We start from the raw sequence: 17681 nt of genomic DNA, 5'->3' as shown, positions 1-17681 counted from the left end.
CGACACTATTTTTAACTTGTATTGCCAATCTAATGCTAACAAACAGCACATTTTCAACAGGTTTCACCTCCCGTGCACACACTTTTGTCTCTGTGCTGACATGTCAAGTCTACCTGGTTGGCCGCTTGATGGTTAATGGGAGCAGGGGGAGGGCATACCAAGTAGACTTGACAAGTCTGCCTAGTTGGCCACGCCTATAAGAACAGCTGATAGGCAACACGTCACAGTGGTCAAGTAACCCTTCGACGGCAGATGACCGTCGAAACATGTCGGGTAAAAATTCCATCTAATATACCGACAATATTGTCTGATTACAAGAACATTTGAATAGTATGTGCTTGGTCTATTTCTAAACAAAGAAAACATTTTGAAGTTAATTTTATTTTTGAAGTTATCATGCGATAATTTTACCAGTCCGGCCCACTTGTAAATATATTTTCCTCCGAATGACCCCTGAGTAGGGATGGTGTTCGAAAACCGGTTCTCCCGATGCTTCGATAAGAAAAGAACCGATTCCATGGATTCGAATCCCTTTTTGAGAACCGGTTCCCGTTATCGAAGCCACTATATCGTATTTTCGCGACCATAGGGCGCACCGTATTAAAAGTGTCAGTTACGGGTGCTATTTCTGTATTTAATGCATAAATAAGCCGCAGCGTATTTTTGGGCGCAGGCATGGTTAAACATACGCTAGTTTAAAACATACGCTAGCATGCATGGACGCTGTTTTAAAAAGGCAGCAGGAGCAAAGCTGAGTTCGGTTGTACTTTATTGAAGTATTTATCAATGTACTCACATTATTTTTTGATCAATCCTCATCCACAAATCCATCAAGGTCCTCATCTTCTGTGCCCGAAATGAACAGCTGGGCAAGTTCTCCATCAAACACGCCAGATTCCCTCTCGTCATTTTCAAAGTCAGTCTCGTTGTCCATTAGCATAGCAAGCGAGCACAACAGTAAAAGCCGACTTCTCTTGCCCTGTTGTGCGTATCGTGTGCTTCACCGGGATGTCGAAAGTGAGCGGCACCTCGTCCATGTTGGTAATGTGTTTATTGGCAATTTTTTTATTTACAACGCAAATAGCAGCACTATATGCTCACTGGGGGCGTGACTTTAGCGTCCGCTCTCACCTGAAACCTTCACCCTTTAACGTCAGCATGCTGTCCTCAGTCACGTCCGCCTTTCCTCCATATAAACAGCGTGCCGGCCCAGTCACATAACATATTTGGCTTTTGGAACTCAGTGCACACACAACAACCTATCTGGATTCGATAAGAGATTCGATAAGGAATCGGTTCGATAAGAGGATTCAATAATGGCATCGACATCGATAATTTCTTAACGAACATCATCCCTACCCCTGAGCTCAAACGCGTTTGCTTTAAAAACAAGTTAGGTCTCCAAAACCAAATAAAAAATATAAATACACCAGATTTTACAAAGAAAACGTCACTTAAAGGATTGTAAAATTCTCCATATCAACACGGAACACGAAATTAAACTTGAAAACCGCTCTGCCACTGGTTTAGATTTCCAGATGGCCGATTCACTTACTTTGCTGTAAATCAAAAAGGAATTCAGCCCAGACAGATCATCCAATCATCATGCGGAGGCCCGGCGTCCAGGCCAGCCGAGGCCCAGCCCACTTCTCATTCACATCATGAGACGCTCGCCGTCCCTGGGAGGGACAAAGCATTTATCCAATGATCAAATCTAGTTTGGCTGCAGTGGAACAACCCACTCTATATCCCCAATAAATGAAGTTGCGTCAGCTGTAGCGAAAGTAGCTGATTCTGAACAAAAGTTGAACACATTCTAGCGCATATCTGGTCAATGAAATGTACACATAGAAGTACATATTTGACCACTTTTTGATATTTTACATTTCATTGTGGCGGGTGGGGGAGCCGCTGCCTCACCGCCCAAACCGCCAGCCGCCGGAGCCAAGGTGCGGGCAGTGCCTCGGTCATACTACCGACAAAGGCCCCCCCGCGCAATGACTCTTATTGAAAGAGCGAAACTGTCCTCTTGTACATTTTGTAGTTCGCTGTCTGCAGGTATATCCTAAATATTTTAAAGTACGTCCACATCGCAGAGATGCTGCCTCCGCTCCAGACAATCATGTGCGTCAATACAACATCCTGTTTCGACAGTATATTGATCAAAGTCTTTCGGTGGCCAAACTCCCAACTGCTTGGCGGACTTGGGAGAGTGGCCGTGCCAGCAACCTGGGGGTTCCTGGGTCGATCCCCACCTTCTACCAACCTCGTCACGTCCGTTGTGTCCTTGAGCAAGACACTTCACCCTTGCTTCTGATGGGTCGTGGTTAGGGCCTTGCATGGCAGTTCCCCCCATCAGTGTGTGAATGTGAGTGTGAATGGGTGAATGTGGAAATAGTAGGGGTGTAACGGTACGCGTATTTGTATTGAACAGTTTAGGTACGGGGGTTTCGGTTCGGTTCGGAGGTGTACCGAACAAGTTTCCATACGAACATATTAAGTAGCCGCCGAAGCTAAAGTCTTAACAAGCTGCTCCGCTTTCTGCCTCTGTCTGTCAGTACTCTACGTACCTCTAAACCGAGGTACGTACCGAACCGAAATTTTTGTGTACCGTTACACCCCTAGGAAATAGTGTTGAGGCGATTTCAGTACCTTGAAGGTAGAAAAGCGCTATACAAGTATAACCCATTTTACAATTTTCTGGTGTATCATCAGTCAATAGTGCATAAATAATATGCTATATACTAGGCCCGACCAATATGGACTAAACCTGATATCCCGGTGTTTTTAGGTTGTATCATGGTATGCGATATATAACGGTATTTTAAACAAAAAGTGTTTTGTTTAAACTCAACACCACATTGCTGTTACTACCAGTGTTCTGAAAATTACTTTTAAAAACTGCCTGTTGCCAAGCGACGTGTGACGTTAGCGAGGGTTTCAGCTTAACTGTTGTTGTTAGCTTTAGCAGTAAGCAGCGCAGTTTGTCGGCTCTGACGGCTGTTCTGTTTAATCTTTTCACTGGCTTGGGTTACCTCTGGTTAATAAAGAGGAGCCGCCGCCCGCCCCCGCCAGCTTCCAGATCAACAGTGCGGGCATGTCGGCTGTGCACGAAGGCGAATGCAAAGGGGGGTCGGTGTTAGCTATGCACGCTAGACCCTTCCTGCACGCCGGATCTTTCCTCAGATTCGGTGCCTGCCGGGCTAACGGCTGTAAAAAAGGCACATCAAAAGATACCGGTACGATGGTATTGTCTCAAATATATACCGCTTTCTAAAGTAAATCGGTATTAACGATAACACCGGTATACTGCCCAGCCCCACTATATATATATATATATATATATATAGATATAAATATATATATCTATATATATCTGTGGCGCGGTGCCCCTATCAATTACCGTATTTTTCGGAGTATAAGTCGCTCTGGAGTATAAGTCGCACCGGCCGAAAATGCACAATAAAGAAGGAAAAATATACAAGTCGCACTGGAGTATAAGTCGCATTTTTGGGGGAAATTTATTTGATAAAACCCAACACCAAGAATAGACATTTGAAAGGCAATTTAAAATAAATAAAAAATAGTGAACAACAGGCTGAATAAGTGTACGTTATATGACGCATAAATAACCAACTGAGAACGTGCCTGGTATGTTAACGTAACATATTATGGTAAGAGTCATTCAAATAACTATAACATATAGAACATGCTATACGTTTACCAAACAATCTGTCACTCCTAATCGCTAAATCCGATGAAATCTTATACGTCTAGTCTCTTACGTGAATGAGCTAAATAATATTATTTGATATTTTACGGTAATGTGTTAATAATTTCACACATAAGTCGCTCCTGAGTATACGTCGCACCCCCGGCCAAACTATGAAAAAAAATGCAACTTATAGTCAAAAAATACGGTACATTTATGTGAAACCCTGAATTTAGAAAAATACAAATAAAAACAATATAATATCAATTTAAATCTGAAATTAATCTTGTAATTAAAAATGTATAAACAACTTTAAATCTCACGATTTTTAAAGCAAAGGTGCACTAAGACAGCTAGTAGGGTCAAAGGCTAAATCGGTTAATCAATAAGTCGAAAGTATCCCATATTTTTACATTTCCAAAAACTATATAGATTTTAAAGGGCACCTGAGGTCAAAGGCTGCAACTTCACAAATATCAAGAACTATTTCCCCTTATTGATTTTGAGCAACACAAAATGGCGAGCTACTTATTAGCTCTATTTTCCCCCTGACTCAACCCCACAATAAATCGTTTGATCGTTACGCATCACCTATTCTACAGTCTTCCGTTTAAATTCTCAGGATCACCCGTGAAGAGCTTTCCATTCCACGCACGGAGCCGCCATCATGGGACACAGGTCCTTGCAGCTAAATAAGGTAATTATGTCAACATTTGAACTCCATGACCAGCCTTTAATGTTAAACACTTCCAAACTCCAAAGCGCCGGTAAAAAAAATTTCCCTCTTCCTCACCTTTGCTGAAAGAATTCGACAGGGGGAAAAAAAGTTTTCTAATCCTTGGCGGCTTTGATGAGGATACAAGGAACGTCAACGCTCTCTCTGCATACAAATAACACCAAAAAAAGCTAAAATCACCAACTGAATGTTAATAAAGTTGCAACCAGTTTGAATAGCCAAGAACTAGGGCTGGGCGATATATCGAGTTTGTAAGATATATCGATATATTTTTAAACAAGATATGAATTAAGAAAATATCGTAATATCGATATAATTTATTTCACGTTAAAATTACCAAACGCCGCTTATTTGTTGTGTTCCTTGTTCTCCCCCGCCCCCACTCCATGGGCTACTAAACCCCTCCCGTTCCTCCTTCCAAGAGTGCTTGCACGTATAAGAACAACCATGATTGGTTGGTTGTTTACTATGATGAGTCACGATTCGTTAGGGACAGAGGCAAGATAGGGCGGGTCATCGAACCAGGAAGGGAAATACCAAAGTGCCTGCCTGCAAATGTATTTTTTTTATCCGAGTTTGATACATTTTGTATTATTTGCACAGCTATGTTATTTATTTTTACGTAGAGAGAATATTTTTCTATTTTATTAATGTTATCTAATTCTGTACTACTTAAACAGTTTATTTTCTGTACTGTTAATACCTATCTTGACTAACTGGGTTAATAAAAGTGTTTACAGTTCAATTGTCATTCACTTCAATTTCACTGAATATCGCTCAAAAATTAATATATTTATATGTATACTTTCACCAAAAAAATATATCGAGATATATATCGAATTTAAGTAAAAATATATCGAGATATACTTTTTCGTCCATATCGCCCAGCCCTACCAAGAACATAAACTGCCATTTGATCAGCCATCATCAAAGGTGTACTTTGTTTTTCTTTGGCTTTTTTTTGCAACACTAATTAAAATTCTTAGCAAAATGAAGGTAGAGTGCTTCACATTTTTCTGTGTTTAATTTCTTTTTACACTTGAGTGATGCCAAACAATTCAATGCATGACACACTTCATCACATTACATCTTTGTCATTGTCAATAATATTACAGCTTTTTAATAAATGCTAAATGTAAATCTTGCAGATAGTTTGGGACCTTGCACCAGTCAACCAACATCTGGTTGACTGGTGCAGAACTAACAACCTGGTCCTGAACGTCGACAAGACCAAGGAGATCATCGTCGACTTCAGGAGGCATCAGTCCAGCCACACTCCACTCTTCATCAACGGCACAGCAGTGGAGATCGTAAGCAGCACCAAGTTCCTGAGGGTGCAGATAACTGACAATATGACCTGGTCCCTACACACCGGAGCTCTTGTAATAAGAGCTCAGCAGCGCATGCACTTTTTGCGTCAGATGAAAAGAGCACAGCTCCCTCCCTCCATTCTCACCACATTCTACAGAGGCACTATAGAGAGCCTATTGACCAACTGCATCTCTGTCTGGACTGGAGCCTGCAGTGCCTCAGACTGGAAGTCTCTGCAGAGAGTGGTGAGGACGGCGGAAAAGATCATCAGGACTCCTTTTCCTCCTATCCAGGAAATCGCAAAAAGCCGCTGCCTGACCAGGGCTCAGAAAATCTGTAGAGACTCCTCCCGCCTCCACTAAGGACTGTTTTCACTGCTGGACTCTAGAAAGAGGTTCCGCAGCCTCCGTCTGTAACAGCTTCTTCTCTCAGGCCATAAGACTCTTGAACGCATCATAATAATCCCCTCAATTCCCCCCAAAAACGGATTAACTCGCTGGAATATAAAGACAATATAACATACATCCATAAACGTGAATGCATATGCAAAAGTGCAATATTTTTATCTATACAGTAATCTATTTATATCTGCACCTTATTGCTCTTTTATCTTGCACTACGACGAACTACTACAACAAAATTTCGTTCTTATCTGTACTGTAAAGTTCAAATTTGAATGACAATGAAAGGAAGTCTAAGTCTCTACCTTATTTGCGACACAAAAACACAGGAAGCACACCTTTTGGCAATATTGCAAAACTTGTTCATAGTTGTTTCAAGTATGGCAGTGGTTAACTTATTTTTACAATGGTGATAGCCAATGTTAAAAAAAGAGGTGCACGAGACTAGGGCTGGGCGATATATCGATATACTCGATATATCGCGGGTTTGTCTCTGTGCGATATAGAAAATGACTATCGTGATATTCGAGTATACGTTCTCACACAGTTGCTTTTAGCTGCAGGCATTACACTACAGGCTTTGTTCACTCTTTATTGTCTCTCCTTCTCACACAGACATAAAACCAGCGCACCTTCTTACATACGTCACATACTGTCGCACGTGCAACGTCATACGCCCTCGCGGAGCAGAGCGGTAGCAGTATGGGTAACATTAGCTGTGATGCTAGCGGAGTGGTGCATGTGATAATACGAGAGAAAGAAGGTGTGAATCTGGTAACAAATGAAGGAAGAATTCATTCCTAAGACAAACAGCACGGGGTCCATCGTCTGGCGGTGGTTTGGCTTCAAGCGGGAAGATGTCGAACAAGTATGCGGCAAAAGCATTGCTACAAAAAGTAGCACCTACTGCTAATTTGTAGCATCATTTGAAAAGTCACCCGCTAGAGAATGAAGAGTGCTTGAAACTCCGCATGTCAACATCTCCGTTCGGTGCCACACCAACAGTATGCCGAAGCAACCAATTCCAGATCAACACCATATGAAAAAATTAGTCAACAACAGAAGGAGATAACGTCTGCAGGAACCTACCACATAGCGAAGGACATACACTATTTGATTTCCTATTATGCAGCTCATTTTTATTTGACAGTTATTGAAATATCTTGTGTGACATCATGCACAAAAAGTGCACTTTATTTGTTTTAAACTATTGTAGTTGCGTTCTGTAGAAAAAGTGCACTTTAATTTAGTGTTGTTTTGAAATGTCATCTTAGTGACATCATGCACACAAGTGCACTAATAGCTTGTTTTAAAATGTCTCCGACAATCTTGCACTTTCTGTTTTGAAATGACATGAATGTTTGTGTCACTGCTTAATAACTGTTTAATAAATACAGTATTTGTAAATTGACTTAATTGTGGGTTCCCTCTCTGCACTACAAAGTGTAATACTTTTACTTTTATCTTTTGAACAAAAGACAGCTACCATGACCACCCCCGAACTGTGAACCATCACTGTAGACATCTTTTCACCTTTGATCACTAAAGACACTTTAACTGCTGCTGTGACCCAACGTCACCTCCATATTTATACTGTTGACTGTAAATCAGAATGTGCAATAATGTAATGTTACTTACTGTGCCTTGTATATACATTTTTATTTGTATTTTTACTTTTATTTTAGCTAAGTACCATGTGACTTGTTGAAGGGTGGACTAGCAAAGTAAGATTTTCATTGTACGGCAAACTGTCTGTTTAACTGTGCATAGGACAATAAACAATCTTGAATCTTGCATGAAAGTTTAAAATGAGCATATATTAATGCAGTATGAACAAGAATGTTTTAATGTAGACACAAAGAACAGTGGTTCTTAACCTGGGTTCAATCGAACCCTAGGGGTTCGGTGAGTCGGGCTCAGGGGTTCGGTGGAGGTCGAAACACACCAAACTCATCGTGTAAATAAAAACTTCTCCCTATCGGCGTATTACAGATACGACAACAGCAGAAGTCACACTGATTTGCAGGTGTGTAATTTGTTGTGAGTTTATGCACTGTGTTGGTTTTGTTGTTTGAACAAGGTGATGTTCATGCACGATTCATTTTGTGCACCAGTAAAAAAACATGGTAACACTTTAGTATGGGGAACATATTCACCATTAATTAGATGCTTATTAACATGCAAATTAGTAACATATTGGCTCTTAACTAGTCATTATTAAGTACTTATTAATGCCTTATTTGGCATGGCCTTATTATAACCCTAACCCTCTAACCCTAACCATAACCAAATAACTCTAAATTAAGTCTTTGTTACTTAGAATATGTTCTCCATACTAAAGTGTTACCAAAAACATGTAACTTTGCCTTGAATTTGAAAAAAAAATTTTTTTATTTTTCACTAAAGAAGAGTTCGGTGAATGCGCATATGAAACTGGTGGGGTTCGGTACCTCCAACAAGGTTAAGAACCACTGACATAGAATCATCATACTGCTGTGATTATATGCATCAGGTGTTCATTCAAGGCTAAGGCAAAATATCGAGATATATATCGTGTATCGTGACATGGCTTAAAAATATCGAGATATTAATAAAAGGCCATACCGCCCAGCCCTACATGACACTTAAATGTGTCCCTTGTCTTCAGTTGCAACGTGGTGAAGGAACACAGTTGTGAATTGTATAGTGAATTGTCAATAAAGTTGCGATGACCCCAAAGGGGACAAGCGGTAGAAAATGGATGGATGGATGAACAAATCAGTGCATTCACTACTGTTAGCTAGCTCTATAGCTAGCTGTCAAGTGGGCTTCAAGCTATGTTAGCCACACACACACACAATACAACTCCATAATAAAAACTGTGATGAAGCCATTTTTTAATGTTATACAAGTCACTTACAGTTGAGAGAACGTTGAAATATAAGTCATAATAGTTTGTACACAAAGCTCCTAATGAGGTACAGCTGCGTTAGGAATAAGCACCATAGCGGACAGTAGCATCCGCTCGCTTGTGTAGCACAAATAAACAAGAATAGTGCAACAAACACACAACAAATAAAGCAAAAGTGACATTATTATTAGTATTATTAGTAAGTTAGCGTCAACCAAACTGAGAAGCTGACCGATAAACATTGAGCAGCACGTGGAAGTGGTCCCACACTGCACATACATAAAAACAACGCCAAACAAACTCTTACCGTCTCCTCGTCCGTGTCCTGTTTTAAAAACGACATTTTTGTAATCCTTTCTTCTTGTTTATCAGCTTTGTGGTCGACAAAAATCATCTCGACGTGACTTCCATGTGCTCTCTTCCTGGCTGCACGCGCTCAGTCGGAGCCGAGAGCTCAGGACAGCGACGCGGCGTGACGTCACGACCACACACACACACACACACACACACAATCAGACGTCATGACGTCACATCAATTATATTAATGTTTGTCTTGCGTTTTACTTTAAGAGTCATTCAAATGAGAATATACACAAAAACAACTTGTGCCGTGTTGCTTGTAGTGTTTTTGTACGGGTTTCTACTTCCGGGTTCTGGCAGGCATGTGGGTGTGGCCATGGGGTGTGGCTGTGACGTGCGTTTTCTGATTTGATTGATTGAAACTTGTATTAGTAGATCGCACAGTACAGTACATATTCCGTACAATTGACCACTAAATGGTAACACCCGAATAACTTTTTCAACTTGTCCACGTCCAGTCGGGGTCCACGTTAATCAATTCATGGTAAATGCCAAAGCCCCATTTGACCTATGGGGAATCGGTGTTTTGTGAAATCTGCCTAGCAACAGCAAAATAATGCTAATATATGTTGTGTAAATAAAGTTAAGCGTTATTAGTTCAAACAAGAAATCTTGAGAATTATGTTTTTTTTTTAAAAAGAAGGTATAAACCTTCATTTTTAAGCGTTGTAAAGCAGACTCCCAGGGTTAAAATGGTCTGAAGATTAAGAGTATGCAAAAAAACAAACAAAAACATTACTTTGACCATACATCAAATCTGCATTAGCCATTGAGGATGATGCAATTGTCTTAAGTCAATTGTGTCTACAAGATTAGAATAGTCTGTTTAGAGGGAGTTCAATGTCTTTAAAGGTAAATCACACACCTGACAAAAAATGCATTTATGCACTTTGGATTGGACATAGCCTCCGAATGTTGACAATGACATTAAACATTGTTTTTTTAACTGGAGTATTTTATCATATTGCAAGTGCTTTAGTCTGTTTTCGGAGCAACACAGATCAAAGGTCAAGCACTAGTCAGAACAAACATCCTGACTGTGATGTGAAGACAGACGTGAGTGTAAACATTGAGTGATTACGTCTATTATGTGGTGTACTACAGTACTTGTTCCAAAGTGTTGGCATGGAAGATGGGCCTGATAAATGTGAGTGTATGTAGTCTCGTGGTGCAAGAAAGGGAGGCACAAATCAGGAACCATTGTTTTTATATTTTGAAAAAAGAATCTAGGAACATAATGGAAAAAACAAACACTGGGTCTGAACATCCAGACAATTAAGATCCAAAAATACATTTTCTTAGGAATATTAATTATATACAAAACATAAAAATTCATATTTTAGTTTGGGCACTCTGAATTGTGTCACCCATTTTTTTAATATATTTTATTAATAAAATAAACTTTAAATATTTAAATCCAACCATAACTTCAATTGAGGCAGTTTCAACATTGAAATCAATGATTCCAAACATCCTTTTTTCCTGCATTTCCATGCAACAGCTGTACAGTCTTGAACTTGCATAAAAAAACAAGAAAAAGGGCAACAAAACGAAACAAAAAACATTTAAGCGCCCTGAAGCTGCGAGAGTCTCTGCTTTAAAAGTTCACTCTTCTTCCTCAGCTGCTCCTTGAGCGACAGGAGCCTATGCTCGTCCGTCTGCATGCTGCAGATGCACTCCGCCGCCTTCTTCAGGATCACCACCTTGGCCGCCTTCTCGTTGTTGGCCACCTCGGGGATCTCGTCCCGCAGGGCGAAGAAGCTCAGCTTGAGCTCGTTCCTCCGCTGGCGCTCCAGCACGTTGTGAGTCCGCCGCTTGTCGTGGTCCTCCGTGTCGGACGTGCGCGGGCTGGAGCACTTGCGGTTGCTGCTGATCTGCTTGAGGACGCGGCTCTGGCTCGCCACGACGCCTACTCCTCCCGCGCCGCCTTCTAGTTTGAGCCTTTTGACGGCTCGCTTCTCGTGCCGGCTGGGCGGGTGGGCGGCGTAGTTGTGCTGGTGGGTGGAGACGTGGCATCTCTTCAGCACCAGGGGGCTGGGATGTCGGGTCTCTCCTAGGCTGGGATCGCATCTTTTCACCGCCTGCCGCTTCTCCACCGTCACTACATCAATCTCCTCCTCCTCTTCTTCTTCCTCATCATCATCATCATCATCCTCCTCCTCCTCATCATCATCTTCTGCAACAAACATGACAGTCAGTCATCATCCCTTTACAATCTTTGACATGTGACTTCTTACCTGAGTCGCTGCAACTGCTGCTTCCGCTATGAGCCGGCATGTCCGGTCCCAAGTCCCGACAGGGCGAGGCGCTGCGCTTAGGCGTTTCCGCCACAGGGTAAGGAAAGACCACCGAGGGGTCAATGCACTCCGACGCCGACGTGTTAAGGTCCTGCAGGTAGCTGCTGCTCAGCTTCCAAGCGGCGGAACTGGCAGGCTCGGAGGCACTGCCGGCTGTCTGCACGGCAGAGGAGGCGTTGCTTGAGGCGGTGATGGTCATGGTGATGCTGCTGCTGGTGTTGGTGGTGGAGGTGGTGTTGACGGACTCTCTGCGGGCGGCGTGCAAGGAGGCGAGCTGCTCCGACACTACTTTCTTGAGCTTGGCCGCCGCCGAGAAGCCGCTCCACATGCAGTCCTGGATGATGATGGACTTGAGGAAGGTCTGCGAGTAGTCAGCGTCGCAGATAATGCTCTGGTTGACCGCGTCGTCGCCCAGGAACTCGCTCACCATCTCCAGCTGATCCGCCGTGGAGGGGTACAGGCTGGACAGGGACGGCCGCCGGCTCGGGGACAGAGGCGGGGTGGGCAGCAGCTCGAATTTCTTCCAGATGTCCTCGCTGGGCGCCGGCGGCTGCAGCTGCTGCGGGTAAAAGTCCTCCTCCTCGTTGTTGTAGTAAAAGTAAGGCTGCAGGGAGTCGTAGTCGTAATCGTAGTTCTTACTCGCCAAACTTGAGCTCAGCGGCATGATGGCGGTGCCGGGTGGAGTGGGTCTCTCGTCGAGCTGCAAGCAAAAACGTGGCGGTTACTCGGCGGGATCAAACATGCATACTTTACAACCAAAAGTGTGCACGCTCTGCATGCATTCATGAAGCAGCAGGTGTCCAACCAACAGTAGTCCGTCTTACCGTTTAAAGTGCAAAACACGACAAAGTAGTCCGAAAATGAGCCAAAAAGCGACGCGCAATAAAAGTCCACCAGCGTCCTCCGCGGACATTAAATCCTCCCTGCGGGAAAAACACGCATGTGTAGCCGGTAGAAGCGAGCGAGCCGGCCGGCGGTGGCCAAACTCCGAATGTCATGAGCGGCTTGAGAATCACAGCTGAGCCCACGGCAAAGAGGCTTATAAGCAGCCGCGTCACTACCCCCCCCCACCCCCTCCGCCGCGGAAGCGAGTCCCCCCACCCCCTTTAAAAACCCACCTCGAAAACAGCAGCGATTAACTCCTTCCGATGTCTCCTTGAGACGAGGCGACACCCTAAAGAACGAAGAGTTTAACTCGGTTTGTCTTTTTGTGACTATTTTAAAAAAAAAGGGCACTAGCGAGTCGATTATTAGTCCGTCAGGTCAAGCAGGAAGAAGTGGGCGTGGCCATAGTAAAGTGGCGCCTCCATTGACTGAAGGCATGCTAGTCATACTAATGTGGTCAAACCGGGCGAAAATTCACTAGAATTGCTGCCGTTTATAAACATATTCTCCTCAAATAATGTAAATTGACATCACATCATACCTCTATGCCACAATTAATCCTCATTTATTGCCTAAAATTGGACAACTAGCGCCATTTAAGCATGATCAGGAACAGGTGTGGACGCCATTGCAACATTTGCATGCGTTACCTTGTAAAGCGAGGTGAAGTCAGCGAGGATGGACAAATTGGTGCTAATTAGCCACATGCAGGAGGCAGATAATACAAATCAGGCGTGGACCGCAGTTTGAATGTGGCGGAAAATCGTCCAGTCTGCCGCAGGAAAGAGATGGACCAGAGATGGGCGGTGCTGGAGCACCCCATGCTGGTCATTGGAGGTACTGCAAGGACATTCAGCCTCAATAAATCAAAGGTTCATTAAGATGACAGGAACAGAAAACCTTTGTACAAAAAACATTAGGCTACCATTGCTATATAATATTAAGCTAATTGTCTATTATAGGAGACAACCATGACAATTAAAACGGTTTCTAAAGTATGTTGAAGATGAATTGCTCCTAATTAGTGTCTTTGATAATACCTTATTGTGTCCTTACTGTATTACAATATCAACATAAAACATTATAAAATAGTCATCATTTTTGTGCACACTGTCACAAAGTGAGACAAAGTATCAAAACAGTAGAAAACCCCTGACAGGAATATTAGAAGATGCTTTCAAAAAACGAACAACAAAGATGAAAAGGACATCAAACGTAAGTTTCATGACTGATGTCTTGTGCATGGTCTGTGAAGCACACACACACACACACACATTCTTGTATCTGTTACCTTCTTGAGACCTGAGAAAAATGCCTACCTCTTTAGCACCAAGCCTTTGTAGATATATAAAGATTAGTATTTACAACATTAATAATATATACATACTATGCAAATATGAAAAAGCTTGTTGTGAAAAATGGGTTGGAATTTCACAAGAAAAATGTCACAATTTCACACGAAAAACTTTTGACAGTATTATAATAAAAGTCGTAATTTTACTCAACGAAAGTCAGAATTTTACAAGAAAAACTGAACACTTGTGCAATATTATGATAAAAGTCGGAGTTTTGCTCAATAACAGTCGCAATTTTCCAAGAAATGCTTAAAATGTTGGCAATTTTTTGAAAAGAGTCGTAATTTTACTCGACAAAAGTCACAATTTTATAAGAAAACTTTAAAATGTTGGCAATATCATAATAATAATCGGAATTTTACTTGGCAAAAGTATAACAAAAGTCATAATTTTACTCCAAAAATGTCACTGTTTTACAAGAACAACTAAAAAAATTGTCAATACTGTGATATAAGTCAGAATTTATATGACAAATGTCACCATTTTGCATTAAAAAGTAATAATTTTACATAGAAAAGTAATAATTGTACGAGAAATTATAGCAATAATACAGAAACAGAAATAACATTAGAAATTGTTCCCAATTTTATAAGAAAAAAGTAAACAGATTGTGAGAAAAAGACTGCTCTTTGATAAAAAAAATGTTTTTATAATCTTTTGTTAGTAATTTGTTTTTAATCTTCATTATTTACTTCAAATGATTACAGTATGTATCTATAGACATATTTATTTATTTTTTTAAATACATTTTGGCAAAAGGGCCCGCATTTTAATTTCTTACACACACTTGTTATTACATATAGAGGGGGAGCACTTCAAATTTTTACACACACTTATTTCATATGTTGACCAGAGGGGGAGCACTTTTAAAACCGACACACAATTTGAAAAATCCCTCCTTTTTGGGACCACCCTAATTTTGATAGATTTCACCAGCAGGGGTGCAAATGAGACATTTTCTATTAGATGCAATGGTTTCCCATATTGGGACCATGATTTCGGTCCTAACTTGTTTACATATAGAAGGTACTCTCATATGGAAGGTGCTTTTCCTTGTTGATGTCTCAAGAAGGGTAGAAATACAAGAACACACACACGCGCACACACATCACTAAACTTTAATTAAACTGTAATTAAGGCAAGCAAAATATTAGAAATTGCTCTCTGTATGCACAACAGCTGTGCACAACCACAATATGAAATCAGTACATAGAAGAAAGTGTCTGTCAAACATGCTGTTGCCAGGCAGATTATTCACTCTCCACTTACACTTTTATTATGAACAACTCTATTTGGAATGAGGTTCTAACAGTAAAATGTGTTTAATGTTGTGTATTTTCATGATGTCATTAACAAGGTGGGGGACTCCTCAGGCTTCGCTACACATCTTAAAGCACTGCGCTCTGCCAATATAGTCAGTCATTTGCAGACTTATCTATTGAGCATATTCTACATATTTTGGCCTAAATCAAGTCTTATGTTGTATTACAGTAGTACCTCAACTTCTAATTTAATTGGTTCTGTGACAGAGCACCCAACTCAAAACACTTGTATCTCAAGTCAGTGAAATTAATTGAAATACATTTAATTGGCGCTTGGCCCCCCAAAACAGCACAAATTTAACATGTAATGCCTTTTCAAAATATAAGGCGTATTGTTTAAACAAATTAAAAAAACAATACAATCAAATGTATTACAAACAACAACAGTAGTTTTATGAAGTTATGTAATAATTATGTACAGCATTTACCTGAATGAGGGGACTTCTACGGTATCTACTTCCAGCTCCGTCGCTGTCAAACACCCTATCAGCAGCTTTTCCATATTTTTATGGATAAATGTCCGCTGTTTAGATATTATCTTAACGTTCTTAGCTGACGTTAGACCCATTCTGCTTCAGTATGGGCCCTACTTTAATAAGTTGGCAACACTTTTTTAATTGCATAAAAATCATCCACTTCTTTTTGTCAGTACTGTCCTTCACAGTCACATTATTCCGAGAACTTGACAAAACAAAGTTATCTATCTCTAGCTATAAGCTAATACTAGTGAGTAAGACCAGGAGTAGTTGCTCCTAGTGGCCAAATTGTAAGACAATTCTTAAAATCATGATGTTTTCTGATAGTTTCCCCTAAAAGTAAAACTAGATCTTAGTAAAGATACAAGCTATTCCGAAAGAATCCTAGTTCTTAAGAGAGCTTCTAAGGTGAGCTAGGTTAAGAGCAGGGAAAATGACTTTTAAGCGGATTAGGAGTTCCATAGGTAGAGGACCAAATGGCGGACGTAAGAGACGGGAGAGATATTTTCCAGACACTGCATGACGGTGAATTAACGAAACACTACAGTTTGGATTGTGCAGGAATCATGTTTGTAGTTGATCTCTTTGGAGATGCACTTACTTCTCCAAATCAACGCCACAACGCAATACCACCCGAAATGAAAGCCAACCCACATTGCTTCTTATTGCTTGTATTGCATCATGTGACTTCTTCCCGGAAACTATCTGAGTACAAAAAATGTTCCTGCAAAAAGCAGGTAGGAGCAAAACATCTAACTATGCAATGGACTAGATCCCTATGATATATCAAAAAAAGATTTGTCGAGTGATATCAAGGATTACGTCGGTGGCGTTCTCAGACATATGGAACGATTGTGCTGCAGACACCATTCTACATGACAAAACAGATGAAAACTTGGAAAAGCATGGGGATGTACAACTTCTTTGTGTGTGACTGGGTCAAGGATATTGGTATCAAGACTCTCCCAGATAAATATGCATAGTTTTTGCTCAAGTAAGGTTGCCTTTCATGATTTAGACAATCTGGACGAGTATACGGACACTGTGACACTGTGACCTCATACATACAGTTCAATGAGGCGCGCATCATTCCAACGCGCACCAGGGCTTGTTATAACAACGACAAGCCCTGGTTCACACCCAAGCTCCGACAGCTGCCGCTCCAATGATTCTGCGTCCGTTTGGAGAGGACTAAGGACCCTTACGAACTATAAGCCCAAAACCCCCAGGCCCTGAATGACCGGACTCTCGCTCAGGGCCTCAACACACATTACTGTCGTCATGAACGGCCTTCAGCTCATCAACGCTCTGCTCCCCCCACTATCACCCTCTTCACCAACGCCAGCACTTCATTAAAGGATTTAAAGGACTCAAAGAACATCATAGGACTTTAAAGGCCCTCTCCATCCGAGAGGTGGATGTACGCCGGCAGTTCTTGCAGCTGAATTCGCTGGCGTCCTGGTGCAGCCTCAACAACCTGGAGCTGAACGCACAGAAAACAGTGGAGATGATCATGGACTTCAGGAATGTCACAGCCCCACCAACCCCCCACACCCTGATTGACTCTCTCACCCCCGTCTCCATTGTGGACTCCTTCCGTTTCTTGGGCACCACCATCACCCAAGACCTCATCAAGAAGGCCCAGCAGAGGATGTACTTCCTGCGGCAGCTGAGGAAACTTAAAAAGGCCGACCGAGATGCTGGTGCAGTTTTACTCAGCCATCATAGAGTCCATCCACACCTCCTCCATCACCGTGTGGTTCCCCGGCGCCACAGTCCAGGATAAGCATCGACTGCAGCGCATGGTACGTGCTGCTGAGAAGGTGATTGGCTGCAAGCTCCGATCCCTCCAGGACTTGTTCTCCTCCAGGACCAGGAGGCGTGTGGGTCGGATCACAGCTGACTCTTCTCACCCTGGACACAAACTATTCTCCCG

General features: G+C 41.8%; 1 protein-coding gene and 1 long non-coding RNA gene across 5 annotated transcripts in view; both read right to left on the bottom strand.

The window, feature by feature from the left end:
• The window catches only part of LOC133609586 (uncharacterized), a 46741-nt gene extending 37212 nt beyond the window's left edge, over positions 1-9529 (bottom strand). For both annotated transcript variants that reach the window (XR_009815741.1, XR_009815740.1), the window contains exons 1-2: positions 9358-9529; positions 1556-1679 (exon numbers count right to left, since the gene is read on the bottom strand). This is a non-coding gene — a long non-coding RNA (uncharacterized lncRNA). The remainder of the gene's footprint in view (positions 1-1555; positions 1680-9357) is intronic.
• A 989-nt stretch (positions 9530-10518) lies between these two features.
• On the bottom strand, positions 10519-13416 carry LOC133609591 (transcriptional regulator Myc-like). 3 transcript variants are annotated; one of them, XM_061965321.2, is made up of 3 exons: positions 13243-13409; positions 11648-12407; positions 10519-11583 (listed from the first exon to the last, which is right to left on the bottom strand). In XM_061965321.2, the coding sequence occupies exons 1-3, from the start codon at positions 13297-13299 to the stop codon at positions 10976-10978; spliced, it is 1425 nt and encodes a 474-aa protein (XP_061821305.1). In that variant the 5' UTR covers positions 13300-13409; the 3' UTR covers positions 10519-10975. The 3 variants fall into 3 exon arrangements, with proteins under 3 accessions (XP_061821305.1, XP_061821304.1, XP_061821306.1); XM_061965320.2 differs by having other exon boundaries at positions 10522-11586; positions 13243-13416; XM_061965322.2 differs by lacking the exon at positions 13243-13409 and adding an exon at positions 12532-12740 and having other exon boundaries at positions 10530-11586.
• Between the last annotated feature and the right edge of the window lie 4265 nt (positions 13417-17681).

This window comes from Nerophis lumbriciformis, linkage group LG07 (genome assembly GCF_033978685.3).
Source record: "Nerophis lumbriciformis linkage group LG07, RoL_Nlum_v2.1, whole genome shotgun sequence".
NCBI lineage: Eukaryota > Metazoa > Chordata > Actinopteri > Syngnathiformes > Syngnathidae > Nerophis > Nerophis lumbriciformis.
This window is presented reverse-complemented; position numbering and strand designations above follow the sequence as displayed.